Source organism: Belonocnema kinseyi, chromosome 1 (genome assembly GCF_010883055.1).
Source record: "Belonocnema kinseyi isolate 2016_QV_RU_SX_M_011 chromosome 1, B_treatae_v1, whole genome shotgun sequence".
NCBI classification, from domain to species: Eukaryota; Metazoa; Arthropoda; class Insecta; order Hymenoptera; family Cynipidae; genus Belonocnema; species Belonocnema kinseyi.
The window spans coordinates 90,249,176-90,276,441 of record NC_046657.1 but is presented as its reverse complement, the minus strand read 5'-3'; the positions used below and the strand labels follow the sequence as shown (position 1 = coordinate 90,276,441).

At 36.3% G+C, this 27,266-nt stretch overlaps 1 protein-coding gene across 15 annotated transcripts in view; it reads right to left on the bottom strand.

Annotated features, from left to right (window-relative positions):
• Positions 1-2,805: 2,805 nt before the first annotated feature.
• LOC117176234 (PDZ and LIM domain protein Zasp) overlaps positions 2,806-27,266 on the bottom strand; it is a 54,284-nt gene continuing 29,823 nt past the window's right edge. For 2 of the 15 annotated variants that reach the window (XM_033366420.1, XM_033366503.1), the window contains 15 exons: positions 17,254-17,405; positions 16,709-16,880; positions 16,489-16,625; positions 16,319-16,419; positions 15,437-15,674; positions 13,828-14,013; positions 13,657-13,759; positions 13,032-13,367; positions 12,617-12,670; positions 12,140-12,275; positions 6,500-10,331; positions 5,149-5,335; positions 4,176-4,296; positions 3,961-4,076; positions 2,806-3,845 (listed from right to left, as the gene is read on the bottom strand). In XM_033366420.1, the coding sequence (XP_033222311.1) occupies positions 3,768-3,845; positions 3,961-4,076; positions 4,176-4,296; positions 5,149-5,335; positions 6,500-10,331; positions 12,140-12,275; positions 12,617-12,670; positions 13,032-13,367; positions 13,657-13,759; positions 13,828-14,013; positions 15,437-15,674; positions 16,319-16,419; positions 16,489-16,625; positions 16,709-16,880; positions 17,254-17,405 (5,949 nt within the window). In that variant the 3' untranslated portion in view covers positions 2,806-3,767. The other 13 variants (XR_004467605.1, XM_033367223.1, XM_033366988.1 and 10 more) reach the window with 13 other exon arrangements.

Sequence of the window (27,266 nt, the reverse complement as noted above, 5' to 3'; positions counted from 1 at the left end):
TTAAGGGACATTTCTCACCGACATATGAAAGGTGTCTTGTTACATAAGGTTGTATTTAAACTCTAAGTTCTCTAAAGACTTTTCTTATACCACGTGATAGGATTGTCGACATCACAGGTAAAAACTTAGCACTAGTCTACACGTCATTTGCAAGCTAACATGAATTCTTTGGATATTCACGAAAAATTGATGTCCCCTTGTCACGCGATGTTCTGTTAATGATGACGAATCGTTAAATTGTTCTACCGATTATACGAATCGTGAGGAAAGGTATCCCTGAAATTTGCACACTTAGAATCACAGGCTGATGTGTGTCCATTGCCTAAGGTCTTTATTAAAAAATATAATTTTTAAAAAGATTGTAAATCACGGTTGCTATGGAATTTCAATTTTCAAATTCAGCAAGTTGTTCCAAAGATTTCCAGGTCAATTTTTAAGGAACTTCCAGACCTCAGAATGAAAAACGATTCCAAAAAAATATCCTTAAAGAAAAATAATAATATAAAATGAAACTATTTATAACACCCCCGTGATTTTACTTAATTTGTGTAATTTTCAATTATAAAGAAGCAGAGACGAAATTTTTAAACATTAAATTATAGACGTTAAATATTGTCGGCTTGCTGATCGTGTATCTATTAATATTTTCAAAAATATTATTAATTCTTTAAAAACAAATTATCTAGACGTACAGAAATTAGGAAAGCCACTATAAATATTTTCGGTGCGCCTAGACTGTTCGAAAAATATTATTATTTAAATACACAGACGTATATTACCGTTCAAAATTGTGCTTCCACTTACGAAACTCGTATTAAAAACATGGTTGTCTTGAAAAGTAAATAACTTTAACTTCAACGCAACTTCGAATCGCTGCAGTTTTTAGAAAGTAAAATAAATTTGGAACTTCGCGGAATTATAGCTTGAAATCTTAGTTCCAAAATTAAAGCAAGGGATTTTCGTATTGAACTCCAGTCTACATTTATCATGATATTTTGGATACTAGTTCAAATTCTTTTTTTTTCATTTAATTTTGAGGCTGCTTTTCCAGGTTACAATTCTGTAACACGAGTTTGTTAAGCGGACGCAAAATGTTGAACTAATGTCTTAGTTGTCCCAGGAAATATTGCACACGCAGAATTGGAAAGTGCCGTATGCACGAAAAGATAAGCAAAACTCAAAGGATGTTAGTTTAACAATAATTAAATAATAATTAAAGAAAATCTCTAAAAGTGAAGTAAAAAATATGTTTCTTTTTTTGTAAAGGGTGTTTCAGAAATAATAATTACGGGTCTGAAATCAGTGATTCATTACAAGAGAGGGTGCTACGATTTTCCAATACAAATTAGAGATTTCCGATGTCTCGCTATGGGACAGCTTAAAAATTCGACTGTATGACTTTCGGTTGCCAAAATAAACATTTTTCCGCTTGTCTGAAATGATTCAACCAAATTTAGCATTTTGACTCCTCCCTAATTATGACCTAACCGAACTTTTGGACATTTAAACGTCCCTTTATAATTATTAATTGTTCACTAATTAGCAACTAAATTTGATACACTAAAGAGGTTAATTGGTGTTTATGTAACCTATTTATTATAGTCTGGCTAGAATCGATTTCTTTGTGTCGATATGCGTTCGTACAAGTAATGAATACGGATTTTTTCCTCTTATTTGAAAGGAAAAGGTTCGAAGGGAAGAGGTTGCGTGTTTAGGGATCAGAAATCCCTTCTTCGTGGGCAGAAGGTACCATGAAGTTGTTATAATGACAAATCGATGTAGAGCCGCTGACAAAACGTTATCCTGTGTCAGGTGTACGTTATAGTTTCGACGATTATCATTGTATATGAGTGTAACTACTGTGGTGAAAATTGCATTATGTAAATATTGCATCCCATTTTATTCCATGGGTTTTGCATTCCATCCATTTACTCTTTGAAAAGAACTTCATGAATTACATCAATCCAGTTTCAAATATGTTTTTTTTGCACCCCTAGTAAAGATCATATGTATTAACAAACCAGATAGTTGTAATCACATTATTCCGTATAATAATAAAAAAATTAAAATTGTTATCTACCCCCCCCCCCCAATTGAATCGATGTCATTTTCTCAACCGACAATCATTCCCAAATAATGTGAAAGTTTCAAATATGAGAATCATTCCCAATTCTGCACTCATTCCAATCTCAACCAATCCAAAGTATTTTTTTTTAATCCTTCTCAACCCTTGCGTCAATTCAAAATTCAATCCGATGCTGCCAAGGTGCATTAGACAGTCTTTTTGTTCCTTCTTAATCTATATAAGCGAACATCAAGTTCAATCCGAATCACTAGAAAACTAATTCGACACTACCTTTTAATTCTTTTCAATTTGATTGCAAAATCAGAAAGAAAATGAGGCTGGCTTAAATTTACCGAAAGTCAAAACTTCAAGTATTTTATTAACTTTCGGTAATTGCTTCCTGTCCTAGAACTAATTCGGAATCAGTCGGGCAGGAATCCTCAGCAAGACCTTGGTATTATCACGAGGATGGAAATTGAAATAAAATAAATTCGTACTCATTTCAAATAATTTCAGAATAGGAAAGAAGGTAAAGATGTGGGTATGAAGAATGTAGTTATTATATCTTTCTCTTTTAGAATTCGATCATGTGAATGTACCTAATACCCGAAACTTTTGTTCTCATCTGGTCGAATTTTTTCCGGTCGACTGGAACCCAAAACGATTCGAACCAATAGAGCTTCGGGTTTCAAGTTTATTGCAATCCGTAATCCTACATCTAAATAGAAGAGTCTTGATAGTAATTTTTCGTTGAAAATGATACTCATTCATGTACTTTATTTGTAAGCAGCAAACGCCACAGATACAGAGAGAAGTGTACACTCTTCTTGCGAAGATTGTCGATCCGTGCTCAGACGTATACCATTGATTCGATCTGTTTGTAGAAGCAAGCGTCGGACGAATTTGATAATCCTGTTTTTGTTATCACACTCCGTCATTCACGCTCTCGTTCATTCATTCTTTTTCCCCTGTCTGTCAATATTATAAGGATAGTTTACGCAGCTTAAGTGTAACTTAAAAGCTAATTTTATATTATCCTCCTACTGGCAAAACTGTGCCAAAGCTTTTTATTATGACTGTGCTTTGACATAGCTCGAAGATGGCACAAACTTCGGTAACCTTTGCTAACGAATCCTGCGACCCACGTTAAGGCAATTGTTGATACGTCTTCTTAATCACTTGTACAAATATAAAAGATATTGACATTCGTATCTCTGGTAATGATTTTATAAATATATCTTGTTTACAATTTCACAAAATCTACTGAAATCATAATTGGTCGAACAACATGCGCCAAATTTTTCTGCCAATCATAAATGCCTTTTTTATGTTCCGTGGGTGTGTTCAAACTACTTAAAAAAATATACAATATTAAACTGAGTTACTTACATTTCCGCCAAATCGCAATGACCGTGACCCTCCCGATATTTTCATGAAATGTCAAGTGCACCTCGTACAGTTTTTCGACGACCTTTGCGTGTCAAAGTATCTTTCGTTTATAAATTAATTATTAAAACAAGATGCTCTTTTCGATACCGAATGCGTCAACGGGTTCAGCGTCCAGAGTCGCAGTGTGTTAGTAAAATTGACTTTTGGTCAAAAGAAACGAAGAAAAGATCAAAAATTAATTAACGATATCGAATAATCTTAATTTTCGGTCTCGCAGTTACTTTTTTTGGTTTCATTAAAGTTGGGTACATCTTTAACGCGCATGATTTTTGCAGAATGGACGTCCGGCTTTCGCGTAAAAGCTCTGGCCTTCAAGGTTCTTTTTGCACATCTGAAAAAAAAACATTTATTAGAAATTCGTCAAATTTTCTTTAACAAATTATTATTTATTATTCAATATAAATATAAATTTGGTAGGTATTGAAGGTTTTTTGAAAGATTCTTACCGTACAGTTGAAGCATTGACTATGGTAATTGTTGTTAAGAGCCTCGACCCAGCGATCTCCTGCTTCTACGGGGAATCCACAGGCAAAACATTTCGTCGTAAAGAGATTGTTCCAATCTAGAATGATTTATAAATTACTTATTAGGGGGGGGGGGGTGCTTCTCCAGTCAAATACTTTTTTTACATATTCATGCATGAGAATATATATAAGCTTGCCGTTTTCGCAGTAAGGTAATCCATCTTCCAAAAAGAAGGGACTGTTTCCGAAGAGCTTTCCACAATGAGAGCAGTTGAAGCACTCAGGGTGGTAGTGCTTTCCAACTGCATTCAAGCAATCCTGGAAAGACAATTCGAACAGTTAAAATTTACTTTTAAAAAACATTTCTTATGCAAAATACAAATACATATATGCTCACAGTGATATAAATCACAATAATGGTACATACTGAAGACGACACTTAATTTAAAAGAAAATCTAGAGACGAAGTTAACGAAAACGTATAGACGAAGTAAATGGTAATTTTTATGGATGAGGTACAATAAAATGGTTTTTCTATTTTCTATTCAAACGAGAACCACGAACAAAATGCTTATAGCATTCACTACACCAGCGATTTGACTCACCCATTTGAATGTATAAACGTAGCGACACGATTCAGATAATCCAGCCTTATAATTGATATTTTTCGATGAATTACTTCAAAGTTAACCCGTTGTCACTATATTTTAATACTTCTTTAAATTCTTTTGAGCAACTATTCATTTTTTCCCGCCTATGTTGCATTTTTTGTTTCCTTCTTTAAATTTCTCTTACTATCAATACTTTAAAAAAAATTTAATGTAATTTCTCATTCATGATACTATAAGGATTTTCTCAAAAAAAGAGACAAGACAAGAATTAATTTAAACAAATGAAAATATTATTTTGAAGGTTAAAATTAGATATAAAGACACTCCTTAAATAGAATGACACAATTATACGACCCAATATTCTACAAATCGAACTATTTTAAACTAAAAATTTAAACAGTATTAATTCTTACAATTTTATTTAGATTCTGAATAAATAATGCAATCTTTGAGAATTTTAATGCAATGGTACGTGTCGCTATAAAAGAGAAAATTCGGTATTAACATAATATTCATTATATTGCAAGAAGTTTAATTAAAAAAAAAAACAGATACTTACGCCTTTGATTTTGCCGCCGCATTTATTGCAAGGTGGTGCAATGTACTTCTCAAAACAGTACTCGCAGTAAAGTTGCCCCTTTTCTTCTACAAAACCAATGTCTTGCAAACCACGACTGCATTGTGCATTTCCGCAGACGAAGTGTTCAGGGCACCAAATTTGTCCCAAAGCTGTGATAAATGGTCCTCTGAAACATTTATGTAGATTTGTATACAAATGCATCAAAAGTTAAAAAGAAACTATATTTTAACAGAAATTTTAATTCGCGGATATTTCAACGAAAGTAAAGTTTAAGTCAAATTACTGCCGGTGTGATGAGAAAAGTGAGATGGCTCCATTTGAAAATTTTATTTTTTTGTAGCTTGGAAATTTTTATTTATAATGAAAAAAAGTAGATTCAGTGAACCAAAAACTCCTAGTATGTACTAACATACATATTTAGCTAACTTTTAAGCGGGCACATAAGTTTGAGTTATATTCAAAACTTTGAGTTTACGAACCAGCTTAAAAACTTTACCTATCCCGTGAACTTGAGTTCGGGTTGAAGTCGAACGACTGGGGTTGGCTTTGGGTCAGTTTCAAGCTTTTGGGGGTTTGAAAATTTTCTGGCAATTAATCAGTTTCGGGCTTCATATTTTCATTTATTTTTTGTTCAAATAACAAAATAGTTACTGTAACTTTGATTTTATGTTATTGCACACTATTCAACTGCGAAGCAATAAACACTTTTTTTAAATGAAAAATATTTAAAACAATTAAGCTGCGCAAAAGTGAGCGAGAACCCGAAAATTTTTACGAGAATCCAAAATTTCCAAGAACCTTAAACCTTAAAATTATATAGTTGCAAATATATTCTTTATCACTACAGCATTACAGTTTTAGGACAGTTAAACAATTTTCTATATAAAGTATTAAACGCTCAATATCACTACAGTGCAAACAGGTACAAACCTTTTGATTTCTGTGTTACAACGGCAACACACTGGTTTTAAAGCCTGGCCATTCGAGTTGTGGTTAGTATTATCTCCATTAGCTGTAGACAGCATGCAACAAAACAGTTTGTTAGTAAAAATCGCAAAACATGTGTACTCTTAATAAAAACTTGCTCCTAGAACTGAAATGCATTACTTCAAAATTCAGTGTGAAGATGCAAAAGCGAAAAATTTAGTCCTAAACATTCCTTATTTAAGAAAAAGCTGAAACAATATTTAAAAAAATAGAAATAGAAACGCTTAAACAAGGGAAAATGAGTTGTTAACTCGTCATGCGTTTCTAGACATAGTAAAAATCAAGAATAACAGCACGACCACAGCAACTCCACGGGAATACAAAATATTCCCTTGGTTTGTACCTGACGTAATTATTGCAGCGACCACAAAGTGGTACACGCGATCCAGCACCACTAGCCTGATTCAGGATGCCCTTTCCACGTTTTGGTGCGCTGCTTCCGGCAAAAGATCCACTCTTGTTGCTGCCAAGGCCGCCTATTCCGACACCTAAATCCGGGAGGGATGACAAATTTGGTGGGTCTACTAAATTTTGGGTTTTACTAATCGGGCATTTTGACTGGGTCTGGGTCTGGGATTGGGTTTTGCTTTGGATTGATTGAGATTGATAGAGGTATTGGGATGTAGTGGTCTGACTTTGGGGTTTTGGTTGTGGTTTATATAACTGGACGTTGGGTGGCTTCACCCTGTTCAGCGTAGTCAGTTGCGTAAGCTGACTGCCAAGGTTAGTGCGAGGCTTGTGGACGGGTTGAAAGCTGCTACAAGCGTCGGGTTTTGAAGGAGTCTGTGAAAGCGGACAACTACTACATAATTTTTCTGGTTCTTCGTTGGGCAGAGGAATCTGCGGGTAGGGAAGAATCTTCTGGCCACATTGTTCTTTCAAAATTGACTTCGGGCAACTAACAGAGGACACTCCAGAAACGCTACAGGGCGCGACGCAAAATGATCCATCGCCACAGGGGGTCACGCAGACGCCTGATCCCGAACAGGTGCCAGCATCAATGCTACAACCACCCGAACGCACCGAGGGCAGTCCACAACCTTCTCCGGAAAGATCATGACCTGGTGATACGCAGACCCCTTGGCGATCCAGGGTTGGCGTAACGCATATTCCTGATCTGTCGCAGGATGATGCAGAACCATCGCACGGCACTACGACGACTCCAGTTTTTGAACCACCTTCTAAAACAGCTCGACAGGGCACTATAGTTACCCCAGTATTAGAACACGGTGGTTTGGCTGGTTTTTCCACTATTTCATGACGAATTCGACGTACTTCCGATGAAGTCTTACTACAAGGGGGTAAAACACGCACGCCCTGCCTTTGAATCCTTTCCGATACGCTTTCGCGTGTCGAAGGACATGGCAGGGCAGGAGAGACGCTGCTGCTTCGACTGAGATAACAACCAGTCGGAGGAGTTGGGCTTTCGGTTACTCGCTGTACTTTTTGTTCTCGAATGTGAGTATGGCTACCTTCTTCATCCTCTGAATAGGTAACGCACTTAGTACAACGATAATCGGTGTGAGTATGACCCGCAGGGGTATCCTCGTCATAGTGATAGCAGACACATTCCTGTTCTGTTTTCGGTGCAGAATTTTGACCTTGAGAGGAATTCCTACATGGCGGAGTCTTTTCTCTGATCCTGGGTGCTTGCGCTTTTATAAAACAAGCCGGGGCTGAAGGTGGACCTTGTGCGGGAGATTTTGATCGCGAGCAAGGAGTTGGAGTCCTACTGGGGTCGTAGGCGTAACTTTCCACGGGTCCCTTTTGCATAGCAACTAAGTGTTGCTGGTAGATGGGAATTGTATCAGGTTTCTTTAGACCAGCCGATGTGGAACGACTTCCGGGTGTCCCTGGCCGAGATCTAGTTGGTGATCTTGAAGAATCTCGTAGACGATAGTCTGGTGGAGGAGTCGGCAGGGGTTGAGGTCCTTGTGGTTTTTTTCGCTCTTGAACCACCTCTCTATTTTCGCTAAAAAGAAGCTGGGCAGGTGCACAATAACCGTCATTAGCCGAGGGTGCGCTTGGAGTTTGCGATCTGCGACTACATGTTCTACAAGGATTAACATCTTCACCTAAAGGAGTATAAGGTCTTTCAGGTGCAGTAGTTAATGCTGATTGAAATGGAGATACGGGTCTGTTCTGCCGTGGTAGCGGAGGCAGTGAAGGGTTTTTACATGTACAAGTTTCTTCATATGTAACTTCGTGGGTGTAGACATCCTTGCATCCACTATTATCTTTACTAAATGGACAGTATGGCTGAGCCGGTGCCGTAGTTAAAGCCTTTACCATTTCAGACTTCCATTCTCTCGGAATAGTATTTTTTATACTGGATGGAGGAAGTGTTCGTGGACCACTGTCAGACTGACTGGTGAATTGTACTTGCTTTCTGCAAGTTTCTGTTGCGTTTTGCGATTCCTGAGAATTTTGTCCATATTTTGTGCAAAGTCGACGTTCCTGCAGGGTCTGACTTTGTCGCTTTTCGGGAGCTTGTTGATCTCTCAAGCTTTTATGAACTTGTACTTGTTCACGCAAACTTCTGCGTCTCTGTTCTTCATGATCTTGAACATTGATCTCTTCTCTCATTTCAGACATTCGCAGACATTCGCAAGGAGGCTCATCTTGTTCTATTTTAATATCGATGATACGCTCCTTGGGGCGTCCTTCTACTTCTATGTCTACTATATGTTCTTTTGGTCCTTCATCTTCCATCTGGATATCAACAATTCTCTCCCTAGGACAGCGTGTCTCTTCACAAATAAATTCTCGCTCTTCGCTAAAGCAGACCCGTTTCTGACGCTTTTCTCTTTCATCTTGCCTTTGCTGTTCTGCTTGTTCCAGTTGTCTTCTTTCCTCTTCTCGCCTTCTTTCTTCCTCTTGCCTTTGCTTTCTCTCTTCTGCCGCCAATCGTTTTCTCTCTTCCTCTTCTCGTTGTCTTCTCTCGCATTCTTCATGCTGTCTTCTCTCTTCTGCCTGTCTTCTTCGCTGAGCCTCTTCCTCGTCTCTCTTAGCTTGTTCCATTAACTGTTGAGTATCAATTCTCGATGTGAGACACTCTGTCGATTCGACTACACTTCGATTACTTGAAATATCCTCCACTTCCCGATCAAGTGCAGCTGACCTTCTTTGAGTTGTTTGTTCCCACCGTGTTTGCTCCACCTGCTTAGGTTCTGGCTCTTGTTTAGTCACGCACGGTCTCAATTCCCTGTTTGGAGAAACCAGTTCTACCGTTTTTTCGTACGTCGTTGTTTTCTTTATATGCAACTCACCTACATCCTTTTCTTCCGTCTCCGTGTAAAGATCGTGTTCGCCATCGATACCTTTCGGACACACAGCCACGTCCGGCGGTACGAGTTTCGACAAGTCTCTAACTTCAGTGTCCGTGTCAACCTCGCTTTCTCTTATGTTCGTTCGTGTTTCGATCGTTCTCGAATGGGAGTGTGGTAAACGCACACACGTGTACACTTCCACATCTGGTTTTGGTGTAGTCTCAGCCCTCTCCGCAGGATCACAGATTTGTTCCTGATAATTTCTTTCCTCTTGATAAGTAGTCTGCGTTCGGCCTAAACCTTCGCAGACGCACTCCCGACGACATATTTGACGTCTACAAACCGTGCGACTGCAAGTCTTTGGGGGTTCAGGCGCACTGACAGGATAGGCCTGTTGATATAAATTCGTGCCGGTGGTTACCGTAGCCGTCCAAGGTCGAGGAATTGGTTGAGTGATGCGTGTTGGGGTCAGGGATCTTCTGATACTATCTGTTGAACTCGCTCTTGAGTCGCTGCGCGTCTGCCGGGTGTCTTTTCTAGCTGCGCTGAATAACTCGACCCGTCTATAAACAGGTCCAGGGCAGTTTACTTGATCCATGTTGGATTCAATTTGACAGCGATCTCTCGATTCCTCGTATGTTTCAACGAAGCTGTTTCTTCTACTCTGATTTTCAATGCTTCCCTCGACACTAACACCTCTCTCTCGAGAGCGCCGGTCAAGAGCAGGATTAGGATCAATGTATAAAGGACTTGCAGTAGGATAAGTTATTTCTTCAATCGGTTTCGGAGGTGGCCAAATGTGAGACTTCGGTCGTGGGGTAGGTGGTTTTTCGGCTACAGGTCTTGCAACCCCTTGATTAAGTTCGTAGGAACTACACTCCTCTATGTAGGATTCTGAAAGGTCGACTAAAAGGAACGAGGAATTTTGAGCGGACAAGGATTCCATTGCAGGTTAGGTTAGTTTACAGGTGTCGTTTCATAGGATGAAATCAACGACGCATTCAATAAATGCGTTTGTGAAAGAGTTGACAAAGAGATTACGTAAAGATAGGGCGTTAGATAAGAGTTAGAAAGAACAAAGAAAAAAAAGAAATAAGCATGTAAGTATAAGCATGTTAAACAGCATACGCCCATGGATACTCCTTTTATATAAATAATAACATTTAAGAATAATTTAAACAATTTTAAACTTTTTATTTTTACAGACACCATGAGCGTTTTGCAGGCAAATAAATAAAAATTAAAGAGTTTAGAAGAATGAACAGAAGTTAAAAAAATATTATTATTAAAACGCACTGATAATTATGAATATTCGAACTATATGAAGAACGCCACTCTTTGAAATCACTCTCACCTCGCAATGCTGTCGCAAAAACTGCAAACGGGATTATTATAGAAAATAGGAAGCGCTATCAATTTGTGATCGTGATATTTTTAGTGTGGCAGCCGAAAGTCTAATATGAAGCCAAGAGAATGGAGAAGGGAATCGCATCGATGACTTCAGAGAAGGTAAATGAACAACACGAGCATGATAATCTCGTGTCGAGCGAAGACTGCTCGATACTACTTGATAGTGATAAATTTTTATTTTTTGTTTTAAATTCCAATTTCATCATCTGGCGTTTAACAAATTTAAAAAATCGGTCTGAATGCTTCTTAAAAAATTAATCGGTGCTTTCATATTACTCTAAGATGTCACATTGAGAGCTACCGCGCTCACGCGAAAGATAGGGAAAAAGGTCTGGGTTTCGGGTTGAAAGTTGAAGGTGCTGAAAAAAAGAGATAAGAAAACACGAATTATGACTGGAAGCGAGATGATATTTATTCGCCGCATCTTATTTTTTCGTGTCTACCTCAAAAGTTGAGCCTATTTTAAGCTGCTAACTAAAAAAATTCAATTCTATAAAGAAATTAATTAAACGGCATTGATAGAGCTATAAAACATATGTATCTATAAAATCTTTAAACAGCGTTTAAGCAAGCGGTGCTTAATATTCGAGCTAGAAACGAAGAACCTAAATTAGAAATAATCTTACATCACTGCACATTTCGAATTGCAGTCATACAAAAAAATAAGAAGTGCTGGAATACAAATTTAGAAAGCATCAATGAGTTAATATCCTAGTCCTAATTATGGACTTACATTAGTCTTGGTGCGAATAATGAAATAAAGCTAGAAAAATATATTTTGCAGAGTCGAGACCATCGCGGCTGGCAGCTCTCAACGTACCAATCGTAACACGTCATCGACGTTTGGGATAAGAAATAAGAGAAGGGAGAGTTCGTTGATGCAAATACGTAGGATAAAGTCGTATAAGCAGAGGAATACGAGTCATAGTTAATTGAACGATCACACCAGCAATGATCGAAAAAATGGCTGACGTTTAGGGCGCAAGCCAAAAGGAAGCCAAAGCTCGTAATTTGGCAAGGTCAGTCAGCTCTAATCTATCATCGTACCTTTTAAAGGGGAACTTTTTTGCTTTGGCAGAGTAGAATACAATCGACCTAATCACAAGAATCAGGTTCAAGGTTAGGTTAATTTCTACTAGCATAATCGATAGAGCACTTAAGAATTGCTAGTTTCAAAAGATTAAACCATGTGGATTCGTATACTGATAACCACTAGCGATATTGTTGGTTTATTTAATATCAAACTTATCCTAGCCGCGAAAACCGTCTTATAGATTAAAATTATTTAATAGTTGTCAACTCACCAGTCACAGTTTGACTCTGCGGTCGAGGCAAAGTGCTGCTTCCTGAATTGTATGTAGGTGGCGATGAGTAGTTAGGAGTATTAAAGCTGGAACCTCCGTAGAGTTTGGAACCTCCGATGTTGTTCGATGTGGGTGCCTGAAGATAAGAACACTCAATTAATTATGTTCTTCCGATTTCTTCTTTCGTTCAACCTGGCGGCACTCTCGTTCATACGGCAAATGTGTTTTAGGTGTCACTTGTCGTATCCCTGGCAAACACATATGTTAATCTTGATGTTTGATCCAGAGCACTAATTTCACAAAATGTAATTTAATTCAAAAACACGAAACTTGGTGAATTATAATTTTGAATTTGGTTGAGAGATATTGAGACTGCGATCACACTACTCGTTATCAACACTGGATGAATGCGTACCGAGGTTGAACGTCGAGTGAAGGCAGATTAGATGAATGGTATCGATTGTACGAAGACGTTACCTGGACTGGACGCAAACTAGGTGAATCAACGATCGAGGTGCCAAGACGGGTGGGCTGCAATACAGATGATACACAACGATCACGTGCCACGTATAATTATCGTTACGAAAGAGGTAAGCAGACGTAGGGTAATTAGTCATGCATTAAACAAAAATATTTTCTTCCTCTCCCTGGATGTATACCATGGTAACAACAGGGATGATCAAGGTCAGCTCGAACAATCGATTTTATGTCAGTTTTACAGAGGAAAAAGATAAGAGATGGATATGAAATTCACATTCGGTTCATTTACTCTATAACCTTATTTATAATAATCGGAAGAGGCTAGAATGTGATTTCAATTAGAACTAAACAAGAATAAATTATTGTTGGTATGAACGAACTGAATGTGGGAATCAAATGGTAGTTTAGTCACCTGTTGCGGATAGGAAGTCAAGATCTTCTCAGTGCAGTGAGATGTTGCATTTTTCGAGTTCTTATTGTCAGATATTATAGGGTCAAACTGAATTTCATTGATTTCATCAAACTTGTAGCGTGCTTTTAAGTTAGTAGGATTACGATTATAATCAAGTTCGCCCTCGACGTTGCAGACCTCTTTGTGACCGGTCTGGATGGTAATAGTGCTTGTGTAGGTCTTTGAGGTTCCGTTGGACTCATTTTCTCCAAGGTAGCCGTTGGTGGTCTTTCCATTCATCTTAAGGGAAGTTTGATGATCAGCCAGCCTTGAGTCCGAGTTGATGCGATGGCAACTCTGGAAAAGCGATTAGTAGCGCACAGAACACACGGTGTTAGTTTCGGTAAACGAACTTGTATCCTAGATTCTTGGAATGATTTCCAGGATTCATGTTTTGGTGTGTAGCTTCTTCTCACGAGACTCGAATGAGGAAGAGAAAATAATATGCACTCGCAGAAAAAAAGCGAGCGCGTCCGATAAACGAATGCATTATCAGGCAAGCAAAAGATTTCAAAATGAAGCTATTTAAATGCATTTAATCATGCGATTTTTATTTAAAGTTTGAGCAAAGAGTTTAGTGACTCACCGAAAAAGGTTGAGGCGATGATCCATGATTGCTAAGAGATGGTGAGAGAGGTCCGATATTTGATAGAGCTGCTGATATGGTACCTGCAGGTGCTTTACTGCCACTAAGAAGGTGTACAGTAGTTATAGGTTTTTCTTAGGGTACCTGAATCTGAGCAAAATTGATACTTACAGTTGTACAGTGACCGGTGTAAGGCTCGATGGTGCTTGCTGCCTAGCCACCATTTTTGCGTGTATGTCGCAGTACAGTTTTTCATTGATGTTGTAGTATCCTACATTTTTAAGAGATGTGCCACAGGTCGAACACTTAAAGCAGTCCACATGTAAATTCTTGTCCTTGATTCTGACGAATACACCCCTGTAAGGAAGAAAAATTGTAAAAGGTGTCCAAAAAGGGATAAACCAAATAAAGCAATAATCATCGGTGAGAAACTCATCGAATCTCAAACACTGGGGTGATTTTGAATTGGTGAGTGCAGTACAAATTAACATATGGGTTAGAAATGAAAATTAAAACTGCTCTCAGAGAAAGTGCCAAATCAAATTCACCCGTAGCTACGAACAACGTCTGTTTCATAAAAAGAACCATATAGCAAAGATCTACGAAAAACATCAAGGGAAAAATAAGCAACAAGGTCTACAAGGGACACTAAATGTGCCATACAAATAGAGTGAATTGCTATGATAGACACAATTCTAAAATCAGATAAATTATAATGCATTCGCGTCACTATTATGTATTTTGGCATGAGTAACAGAAAACAAGGCCAGTCTTGCATAAAAAGGTGAGAATAGATAATAATAAGATGCAGAACATCCGAAAAGGGGGTTCGCGATGCATACGAATAGATACTCAAAATGCAAAATGAAAAATGCCGCCGAAAGCGTAAACAACCACGACAAATATACATAAGATAAATACAGAAAGAATTCTAAATCACGAAAAAAATTGAGAAACAGTCAAAAAGCTTAGAATTTACCAGTTTTAACACATAGAGACGTAAAGTTAAAAAAAATGAAAATGAAAACACAGCTCACAATAAAGAAAAATAACTCAAGGATATCTACACTATTAAGGTCAGTAGTCAATGAAATAAAAAAATATACACGTGATTCTAGTTCCTGTTGGCTACTACACAAAATTTACCTACGCCAAGAATGCGACATCCTTGAGTTATCTCGGCGATATGAGCTTGCCGATGCGATCCGGAGTGACAATCGGATCGATGATTGATCTTATTAATGTTCAGTGATCGTGCTCTGAGAATGGAAGGTATATTGAGTTGAAAAATAGCAGAGACATGACGTTTTTACGATAGTGAGATGGAACGAGCATTGTTCCTTCATGCTCGTGCAAAAAGAAAGTAAAACCAGACGCAGAGTATCATAATTAGTTGTTAGACCCATTGAGTTCAAGGTTTTATTAAAAGCAGTGGCTGATAAGGATACTTATCATTATTTATTGAGCTATAAAGTTTATATTTTATATCCTCTCCAATCACTTAAGTGGATAAATTTATATATCTGCTCCACGCAGTGAAAGGATTATTTAGTTTCCTTGCTCTTAAAGAAGAATTCTACTAGGAAAGTAATACAAAATCAAACGGTAATAACTTGTAGTATTCTGCATCAAGGCTTTAGAATTAGTGTTTGGAACTCAATGGATGAAAAAAATGTCCTCTAGGAAATTATTACTGACACTCACAACGTCTGGAAATAATGTAAAGAAAGAGGCAGAGACGTAAGAAAACTTCAATTATAGGTCTTTCCGCAATAGTTACACGATCGCGTTGTCGCAGTTGTGACAAATAGGTGTATCAGAGGGAGTATACGAAGACGAGGAGTTATCGTATCGTCGCTCAGTCCTCTGGGTCTCCTGATGAGATGAGGTTTCGTAGGAATTCGAAACGGTCTGGCACAGGCCCAGTGCACGACTCAGGGGTGTCGGGGACCTCGGTGAGGTTGCCTGTCCGCCAACCGCGTGGCTCACCGAGGAGTAAAACTCCGTCCGCGAAGGAACTACGGCATCGAAATAAAGACAGATCTTGAATTCATTGTTACAACTAATCTCCAGGTGGAAAAACTTCAGACCAACATCAGACTGATCTTGGTCCGATGTTGGTCAGTTTCCACCTGGTATGTTCGTTAAAAAAAAATCTGGGGCCCCATGAAGATGGTGGTGACGTTGTTCAGAGCCAGAGTGTTCCGGATGTGATTGGCTAACCAGGCGTTGATGACTTACACAATAAGCCTCTCACAGTCGGCGCAGATGTTCTGTCCTGGAGGTAGACTGGGCTGAGGTGTGGTTGGCTGTGGTTTCGTCTCTGGTGCTGAAACTGGTCTTAGGCCTGCTACCGCTGGTGGTAAGGGTGATACCATACCGCTTTGCACTGGTGGTTCAGCTAATTTCGCAAAGAGGTTATCGACTTGCATGCAATCAATTTGGGTTGATGCATCAGCCGTAGTGTAGAATGGCGAAAATCATTTTAAGCGATACAAATCAAAGTTTGTATGCATTTATAGATATAATTTTACTTTGTGTTTTTTTTCAATTAAGTGAATCTACTGGGTTAGAAGTAAAATTTTGAAATTTTGAAAAGCATTATTTCCGCGCGATGGCATACGGCTTGGTGCCGGGTGCAATTTAGCTGTTCGCTACTAACCGGGTTCGGGTGTTCTTGGTTCCTTGTCCGCCTCCTGAACCATCTTGAAGACTTCGCTGTTCTGAGCATTATAATTTTTTTCGTTTTTCTTGAAGTTCACACTAAAAAATTGGGTTTTTATTTATTTATTTGAGATCTATCCAGAAAATTTAAAATTTAAAAGAACTCACCCTAATACACCTCCGGCCAAAACTTCGGCTTGCGCGGAAAGTGTTTCGGCGATCGTTTCCTCGCTGTAGATACCCACGGGACTGTTGTACTGTTTGTTGACGATGGATTTTATTGGACCTTCACTGGAACCGTTCAGCTGAAATGGAAAACAAAAAGGCTCTGAAGATTTTTATGTTTCATTAAAAAGCTTTCACGGGATTTACGATCTTCGATACTCACGAATGGCTTAGGACTAAAGTTGTGACCGCTGCCGATAAGAGGTCCATCGTTCTTCTTCGCAGCTAGAGAAGTCTTTGTTACTGGAGAAACATTATTCGCAGGTATTGACGGTGTCGGGGAAGGAAGAGCTGAGCTAATGGGCGTCACGCTTGGTTTCCATGTGCTGCCACCTCTTTAAATAAGAAATAGAACAAGTCAACTGCTTTATTATATTGAGAGTTTCATATAGAAACATTCCTATCCATTCTAATATATACTTTATTTCGAATTCTGTATCCGAAGTAAGCAATTTCATTCCAAGTTGATTCAAGACTTAATCAATAATTCTCGCATTCATTTAGATTGGAGTCAGATTGAGCAGAATTAGTTCAAATTGATTCAGAATGGATGGGGTACATATTTAGAAATGATTCGGAATAGTTCGGAATGGATCTTAATTCGAGATTTTTGCCACGGAGAATACTAAAAAGTTCATTTTTCCTGATGGTGCATAATGGTGATACAGATAATGCAGAATGGAAGAACTATTTCAGCTAAAATCTCACCTTTGAACAGTTACTTCAAAGCTGTTTCCGGCCCTGACGATTACATCTTGAGCGTCCTTGTGCCTAAGGTTGAACATGTCGGTATTGTTGACTCTGATGACAGCATCTCCAGCTTTGAGACCTGCAGCCTCCGCAGGTGAGCCTCCATTTACCTGAAATAGTTCACGTTTTTTAGTATTGTCGCATTCCATTCAATTGAAATTCCGTACCTCCCTTATCTAACACACTGGAAGTACTCATGTCAGAGGTATTCTCTGAGTGCGAATACAAACGGAAGAGAAAGAGAAAATGCAAATGCAAATCTCTATTTCCACCTCCCAGTGTTATTGCCCCATGCATTCTCTTTACAGGGACGATTTCTATGGTAATACTTAATTTTAATTTCCCACGATAAGTTGAACAAGTTGGCAATTGAAATAATATTACTACATCAGTTTGGTGATATGTAGTAGTTTCAAAGTTTGTTTAGTGTCTTCACAGAGAGAAATTTTAAGAGATTAATTCACGGAACTGCTCCTTATTATTTTTCCAGCTTTAGCGCATGAACTAAGATCTTGGAGCTCTTGTTTTTAGAGCAGCGGCCGTTCCTTTAAAAGCAAGGGCTCCGAGATCAAAGCTAGAATAAGATCCAGGAGCAGTTCCGTGAATTAATCTCTTAAAATTTCTCTCCGTGTTAGGAATTTAAAATTTTGTTCTCCAAACAGAAAAATTTCAAACTTGATGAAGTCTATTAAAACGACAATGGCTCGTTAGCCAGCGGGCTTGAATGGTGAGTCTTTCGCTTTTGCGATGGCATCTATTTTTAAGAGGCTGGACGAGCATCAGACTTGTCACAAGGCTTTGCTTGATTCAACGAGCACTCCAGCGACGCGAACTGAAAAATCTCAAACCCAAAACATTCATTCACTCTCTTGAGAGCTGCGAATAGAATATAATGTAAAACAAGAGGGATGACTTTATATTTATTACGTTTTTATCATGGTGCAGAATAGAGACATGATGAACTCTTAAGGTAAAGTTATCCTATTATATATCCTATGTTTTCGAACTTCAGAAAAACAGCCTAAATCATTTCTAGAACTCAAGATGATATGCACTATGGCTAATTATAGCTCTGATTTGATTAGGCTTTTGAGTTTAGGCACTGGAGAGAGATGCGAAGACAAATGCGAAGAAGAGAGAGAGAGAGTGAAGTGGCAATGAGAAAAAAACGAGGAAGAAAATACGTCGAACCTCGAGACGTCGGCCTCGATTCCCAGCATTCTCCTGATGGCAGCATCTGAAATAATTAATGGACCTCGACCCAATCGGAGACGATCAGACCGCGGGGGTGGGGCCTTCTCTATAAATACGTCTGTAATTCATCGCAGTTATTTTTATTACTTCTCGTACTCGCGGCCAACTACTCACTCGTCCTATCCCAAAGATTTTCAGTACATGTTTTCGACGAATATTCACTTACTCCTGAAGATTTAAAACTAGGTCAACTGAAAATCGTAACACAGCGGTATAGGCACCGCACAATGTCCTTGAAAGATAGAATTCATGACATTGTTTTCCGTTCTCATTGCATTTCGTTACGGATGGTTTGCACTTCAGAGAGAGAAAAAGGTGACTTTTTAAATCTGATATGCATTGCACTTGGAGCCTGCATTAAGCTTTTGATTAATAGGAAAAAATATCGCGAGTGTAAGTCAATATCTTTATTTGAGTTTTCAAGTCCTAATTGGCAGATCAACAAATCAATTATCCCTTGCGTCAGTTGCTTCTCTTAAATGCTTTGCACTTGAATTCAGTTGCAAACGTAACAATGTAACACAGGACCAAACGGAATGTCATTACTACTGAAACATAGCCTTTCTCTTTTTCTCTTGTTCGATAAGAGATCAGAAGGGAACGCCGATTCAGTAGGAACAATCCATTGATAGTAGTTCCAGATACGGCCTGAAAAGAGTAAGTGCGCGCGACTGACAAACGCAGCCGAAACGAACGGAATGTAAAGTAGTAGAAAGACTCCGTACATATCAGACAAATTAACAAAGCCCGATACGTGAAGTTTATGTTTTGTTCTTTTCCTTCCTCAGAGAGATTAACCTTGTTCATATGCCTGGACACAACCGGCACTACTTCACTGATTCTAACTCCACAGGCCGCACCTGGCAGTTCCAAAGAAGAAGTGAAAAACCGGTCATTTCCCGGTTTATTGCCGGTTCGCGATAATTATTGCCGGTCATTTAATTTTTCAAATTGAAACCTTTGAAACGATTTATGTAATTTATGATTTTAATTATTCCAAACAGAATGTTCAAATTACCTAATAAATGCAATGCGGAAAAATTCCTAATTTCCAGCGTTTAAATGTGAAAATTAAAGCTTTGAAAATGATAGAATTTCCGAATTGAACAATAATAAATTATAATTTTACTGGAAAAATAATTCAAAATAAGCATTTTCAAATCAATTTTATAACAATAAAATTAATAAATTTCATTTTGTATGCTTTGAATTCAATTTTTTAATAATAAGGCTTCCAACCAGAAAATTTACCATTTTGATCAATTGAAATTTTAAACTAGACAGTACTTAATGTGTTAATTAAACATTTAAAACTCGAAGCACTTTTAATTTGAAACTGTTAAATTCTCGAAATTTCAATATTAGATGATTCGATTTGAATATAATGAATTTATAATTGTTTATGTATTAAAAAAGTTTACATTTTTTAATTGCATACGCTTGAACTACAAATGACTATTGCATTTTCCCATATAAAATTGTGCTAATTTAAATTTAAATAGTAATAATAAGCTTAAATCGAACTAATGATTAAGGTATAAATTTTGTATTTATAATTCCGCAAACTGGAAGGATATTAATTTAACACAAAACAGTATAAAATCTTTATATATCTAACATTATTCTGCTAATATTCTACTTCTACTACCACATACACCAGTTTTATGATTTGCTGAATCTTTTACGGAAATATATTTCCCTTCTAATCAGGCACCATTTCAAGAAAAGTCTAGGTTATGGGGTCGGGATGATTTTTAAATTTTATATACCATTTTAAAGTGAAATAAAGAGGCACGTATTTCATAGTTTGACCACCAAATTTTTATTTTATTTTTTACAATAATTTAAAGATTATTTGCGAATTCTCAAAGAATGACAGACATTTTTTTTTCAAAATTCAGTGCTTTCCGTATACGCGTGGGTATTCGGGATTATGATATTTTTTGACGTGAGATTTCTTGCTCTTCCAATTGATTCCAAAAATATTTTAAAAATTTTTAAATGTAAATGACGGCTGTTTTTGTAAAATGTTTGAAAGTGGATTTGCTCAAAAACCCCACTTTTTAAAGTAATTTTTGTGTGATAGATAGTAATATGTCCTAAATATCTATTGAGTTTTGCTCTTGGTAGCCTGTGCTTCACATTGAACATTTATTATTGTTGAAAAATCGATTTTTTGCATTTTCACGGAAAATGCAAAATGTACCAAAAATAATAACATACAAACCTAGAAAAATTCTATGAAAAATACATGTTGCTCTCTTCCATGTTAGAGAAAAAAATACAAAACTGTAATTGCACTGGCCTCAAAAATGGTTTCGCTCGAATAAAACTTATAGTATGCTTATTTATATTTTAGCATAAACTTTTTTTAAATATTAGAAAAAGAGAAGGGGTTTTCATGAAAATCTTTTTATGTTTTTAAAATTGGATGAAAAAATAAAGAAGATTTTCTGGAACGCCCCAACTTTTTTATTTTTTTCCTATATTTGTTTTACATTTTATGCTTATATAAGGTCGAGATCCTATTTGTTTTATGGAAGCTCAATCATTTTTGAGAACGGGAAATTTTTTCTTCAAATACAATGTTTTATTTTTCTTACCGAGAAAAATGCAAAAATTCGATTTTTCAGGAATAATTTTTCAATGTGAAACAGTGGTTTACCAAGAACAAAACTTAAGAGATTTACAGTACATATTACCACCTATTTCTTAAAAAATACTAATTGTGAAGATTGGCGTTTGTGAGAAAATCCACAGAAAAAATACATATTCCTTTATTTTCAGCATAGAATTATATATCCAAATATCTCTGCCTGATTTGAAATCAAATTGGTTTATAATAATTTCAATTTTTTTTAAATGAGTATTCGAAATTAAATTGGAATCATACGAAAGGAGATCGAATTCAAATCGAATGAAGGCCATTCAAAATAATGCGAGACCATTTGGAATGAATTCGGATTGAAACTGAAATCATTTGTAATGTTTCAATGTTTAATTCAATCAGAATGCTAGTGAAATAACAGATATGGGTATGTTTAGTACACAAAAATTCGGCTATTCGTACCGAAATTTCGGTACAAATAGCCTCTTTTCCAGCTCCCCCTATTCGTACGGAAAAAATCAAGCTATTTGTACCGAAATTTCGGTACACGTAGCCACGGCCATAAAATTATTGAGGAATGATGGGTGAATCATTTGAATTGACATCTAATGTGGAATAACTGATTGGAAGCGGAAACATTTAAAATTAATTTGATTTCGGCAGAGAATTCTACCCTGAACAAACATTTGATTCACAATGACGCGAATTATTGCAGATTTCAAGAGATTTAAACGAATTAAATTCTATTTCGAAACATTCACCCGGATACTCTTCACTTGTGATTAAGAAACGAACTGTTTTTCACAAGACTATTCTTGTAAGTTTCGCCACTCACGTGCACTCAAGCAAATGGACGATTTCGAAGGGATTGATCGTGCGAATTAGGCTCGGGTCGCATTCCAGGAGAGAATGTGGGATGCATCCGCCACTGATAACCCGCCCAACGGAATGCGTACGCCGAACACCTTGGCGAATATTCTACCTTCTTCGCGCATCCTATCTCTTGATCCCCGTCGCGAGTGCGTACATGCATGCATACCTGCATGCGAGGGGGATGAGGACGTTGTTGCGGAGGAGGGTTAAGGAGGAGGTTATTTTTAGACCGGTCCAGGACTATTTTTAGAAGTGGCTTTCACGGTACCCACCAAGCTTAACCCTGACTTACGTCCCGTCCAACGTTCCACGTGTAGGACGCAATCGTCTCGCGTAAACCCGATTAAAATCATACTTTCGGGCACCACAAGATCATCAGGCTCTAAAAAATGAGCCAAATGCCATCAACTTTTTATCATTCTTTGATTCCTTCATTTCAAGTCCCCATATGAAATTACACAAATTCGCAAGGTAATTGGAGTTAAAAAATGTCTATTCTTAGGTAATGAAGTATAAGACATGCATAGAAAATATTAAGGAATGATATTTAAATTGGTGCATTCTTATTTTTGAGGTTGGATCTTCTACTGAAGGAGCAGAGTCGCGCGCTTGCTGCGGCGAGATTTAGATTTAAATACGGTGACGCAATTTCACGTAACTATTTGTGGATCCCTCTGCATGTTAATTCAAAGTAATGTGTAGTACACACCTCTTATTGTTCCCAGTTAACGACTTATACACAGAACTATAAAGTTTCTAAATCCCAGTTTAATTTTTTAAGAATTTTTAAGAATTTTTTAGGAATAAAAAAACAGAACATAACAGGATTAAAATATTTTCTTAATTCTTTAAAACATAATCTAAAAATAGTTTTGTAATAAAAATAGTTAAAATTTCAGATTGCTATTGAAAATTTTAAATATCAAGTGCTGGTTTTAGCTGTGACAAAGCCAAAATAATGAACAATTATCAATACCCTTGTTCTTATTTCGTACTAGTTTGGGTCATTTTACTTATGTATTAAGTTTAGCAATTTTTACCTTGACAGCGCCACAGAGTCTAAACATGAAACAAAATAGTGGTACAAATTAATAAATACACTATCATACTCAGAAAATACATTTTTCTATAATTATATCTTTGAAAAATATTAATATCTATGCGAGAACGATGAAAAAATATTTAAAACCCACATAACAGGTTCAACATTTTATAGTATTGACATTTGCAGTAGTAGAAGTAGTTTTACGTCATATTAGTAATGTATGTAAAAAAAACTTAGGCTAACAACTAAAATGAAAGGAAAAAAAGCCTAATAATTTACGGGATTTGTAAAACAAATTTCTGTCATGGTAATATAAAAATTCCATCCTTCGCGAATCGAAATTTATTTTTATTTCAAGTTATTAAAATTAAACTTAATTAATGTTTAATTAGAAATTGCAAGTATTCTATGAGCTTTCGTGTAATTTAAATAAGTTTAATCGTGAAGCGACAAAATAATGCATTCATGAATTGCACAATGTCAAAGCAGTAGCCTCGAAAATTAAATAAATCGAAATTCCTAAAAAATAAATTTTTTGAACTTAAGCTTTCAAACCAACAATTGAAAATTTGATCCTTTTCTGACTATGGAATTTCAAATTTCAATTTATATTTAAATTTATGGAATTTCAAATTAAGTGACATTCAAAATTGAGCAATTCACCGAACGAGACCCTAAGCATTAAATGATTCCAAACTTCGTTTGAAACTAATCAAGTTTCTAAATTCGAATTCTCTACTGTTACGGATTTTTCAGCAGCAATAAACCCTTTTTAAATCTTTCAGGGCTAATGTTAAGATAAGTATTTCAGTACCAAATTGTTTGCCCGGCAAAGATACATATTGGCTTTAAATCACTTTTTGATATCAAGCGTTGTTTTGGTTTTATTCATAAAAATGTAGGATATTTTGCTTTATCCATAACAAATAATATGAAAACAAAAATCCTATTTTTAGCACAACAACGCGAGATAGAGAAAAATGTCGTGAAAGTATTGTACTCTTTTCTTATATACATTTACAAATGTCTTTCGAAATTTTCGATCCGCACTTTTTCACTTTTTCAAATTCTCTGAAAAAATCCTCGTCTAAAGCCCTGGAAATAAATCCAAAATTAATTTTAGTTTTTTATAATAAATCATCAAAAATAGCGATTGTGGTAACCCCGGGTATAACTAGCGGCCAAAAGGGGGTAACCCCTCATTGACTCTTATGGAAGCTCTGGATGTTTTTTATATTATTTCGAGGTTCTAAAAGTAAAAAGTGCATCTGTTTGCCACGCGGCTGTTTTAGACTGTAACTTATTGGTACTTGGACGTCTACAAGGATCTGTTTTATCGGTATAGCTCTTCACGTTTTCATCTGCGTATAAAAAATTATCAAGTCAGGTGAGTACTGGTCAATTTCTCAGTTTCTACATATATTCATTAGCTATTTTTTGTTTCTCGCAAGGAAGTTGGTTTTTCAATACAGTTTTATAAACATTTTGGTAAAATTGTTACCCTTTTACCGTTTAAATTGGCTGAGAAAAATGCGATCGCGTGAAAATCACTCCGACCCACGTCGAAGTGATGATAAGTACGAGAAACCATAAGGCAAAGGCGTGCGTGCTAAAGACAAACCCGAATCCAAGATATATTTTATCACTCTGTTTTTGTATTTGTATTTTGTTATAAAACAGTTGTCATATCGTGTGATAGTTTTCAAAAATGTTTCTTAATTTGATTGGTTCACATACCCGTGTAGAAAAAGCCCGGTTTGACCCGACCAGAAGAAGGTTTCTGGCCAGAATCTGACCGGGTCAAACCGGGATGCTATTTTGTTAATTGCTCGGCCGGGATCTGACTGAGTTCCCACCGGGACCCAGTCGGGCCAAAAATGGTGCATAATAGAAGTATCATAACCTTAAAAACATCTAAAGAAATATCCACAAACGACTGCCGTAAGTGGCTCGTTTGTGAATATCTGACAGGTAAAAGACCAATTTTTTGTACTTTAGGTGTTTTTTTTATTTATTATGAAAGAAAAATTAAACTAATTTTAATTGTATGGTTTCCCACTTTTGGTTCTGCGGTTCCCAGACTTGCTGTGACTGCGAAATCGTTGACCAACTTCTTTTTTATTTTCAAACATATAGTTCCCCAGTGAAATTATACTTATTTTTTTTGTGAAACGATTTTTGCTTATTTTTAATGTAAATACGGTTTTATCGTTTAATTTGTGAATATCACTTTTTTCAATTTCAATCTGCTATCAAAAATATGAATTTTTCTAACTATAAATGGCAATTATTAGGTTTGCAGTATAATTATAAATTAAATGGAAAATGTATTTCTTCCTATGGCTGCAGAAATAATACCATTTTCTCGGCTATATATTAGATTGCCATCGAACTTCTGTAAATATCAATATTATAATAACAAATTTTACGATCAAGAGTTTCTCCGTGTACATTGAAATGCCATGGTAATATTAAACTATTTGTCGTTTCAAATCAGACGATTTTTTTCATTACAAAAACTGACTTCAACAATTATAATTAAGTTTTTTGTTTGCTTATGTACGAGTTTCTAATATGAAATAATTCCATTGATAAATGAAATAAGTTATTCTTAAATTAACATGAAAGTAAAGGACACTCGATATGTGGGTTATCCCCTTTAGGCCGCCAGCTACCATTCGGATTACCACATCGAGCTACGAAAATGCTTATTAAATCCACAGTTTTTTAATCAGGAACTCAAATTTCCAGACAGTGCGTATATAGTGACCACCTAACATGAAATTGATTGATTTTTTTAAAAGTAAAAAATGACAAAATCCGAACGTTTTTCCTGCCTCCTGTGAAAAAATAAAAATGTGGGTTACCTATTTTTGGACACCTGCCATTCAACTATGTATATTTAATTAAGTAGAAAATTCAGAATATGAAGACGCATATAAATACTGTGATTTAAGAGATCTTTTTGATCCAGTTTCATTCTTTTTTTTCTACTCTCAATACTGTAACACCTCAAGATCATTTCGAGACCAAAATCGAAAACATGGGTAGTTACAGCCGTTTTTGAAAAAATTCGATTTGTGGAGGATTAAGTATATTTTTTAATAAAATGAAAAATTTTCTTTTGTCGAATTTTTTGAACAATAATAAGATTCGAGAGCCATATCTCTTACACTATTGGAAGTACAATATTTGATCTTTTTAGTTTTGAATGGAGTTTAAGCATTCGGATGCACCAGAAAGAAGAAATTTTGAAAAAAGTTACTTTAAATTGCCTTGACCTATTTTTCAATATTTTAACGGTTTTTGTTATCGCGTGATTTTTATCGAACAAAACCTATTTTTAGGTGTCAAAATAATAAGTTTATACTAATCATTCACCACTTTAGTGTTTTCATAAAACTATTCTTCATGACCCCCACCCCAAATCGACAACTGAGTATTTTAAAAAGGGCCTTCTAAAGATTTTTTTTAATTTTGGCTACAGCCTTTTGGGTTGAGTTATCGACGCCCACCGTATGTGGTTCGGCGTGAGAAGTGAACAGCTCAACGTGTGTCAAGTGTCTGTTGCGTTTTTCGAACTTCTTGTCGTTTTTGTGAGTGCATACAACAAAGGGATTATTTTTAACATGAATAAAGCAAGATCAAATAAATTAAATGTCTAAATAATTTTAATTTCTCCAGTTTGAAGCAATAAATTGGAAATATCATATGATGTTGGAGGGTGACGTAGCCTATTTTAAATTTGCACAATAATGCCTTCTTATTGTTTCAAAAAAAGTTTAAAATGTTATATATATATTAGTTAGAAGAAAGTTATACATAAATAGAAAACGCAACAAATATAAAATTATAATAAAATAGCGCGATTTTGTAACATTTTAAACTTTTTTTGAAACAATAAGAAGGCATTATTGTGCAAATTTAAAATAGGCTACGTCACCCTCCAACATCATATGATATTTCCAATTTATTGCTTCAAACTGGAAAAATTTAAATTATTTAGACAGTTAATTTATTTGATATATATATAAAGTCATATATTTTTTCGAAGCGTTTATGATTAATCACTGAAACATCACAAATTTAGATTGAGAAAGAGGAAATTCGGATTTAAGGTTTGAAATCCCATGATATGCAATCGTATTAGGAAAACTCGTTAATTTTTAAATATACTATTTTCAGAAAGGA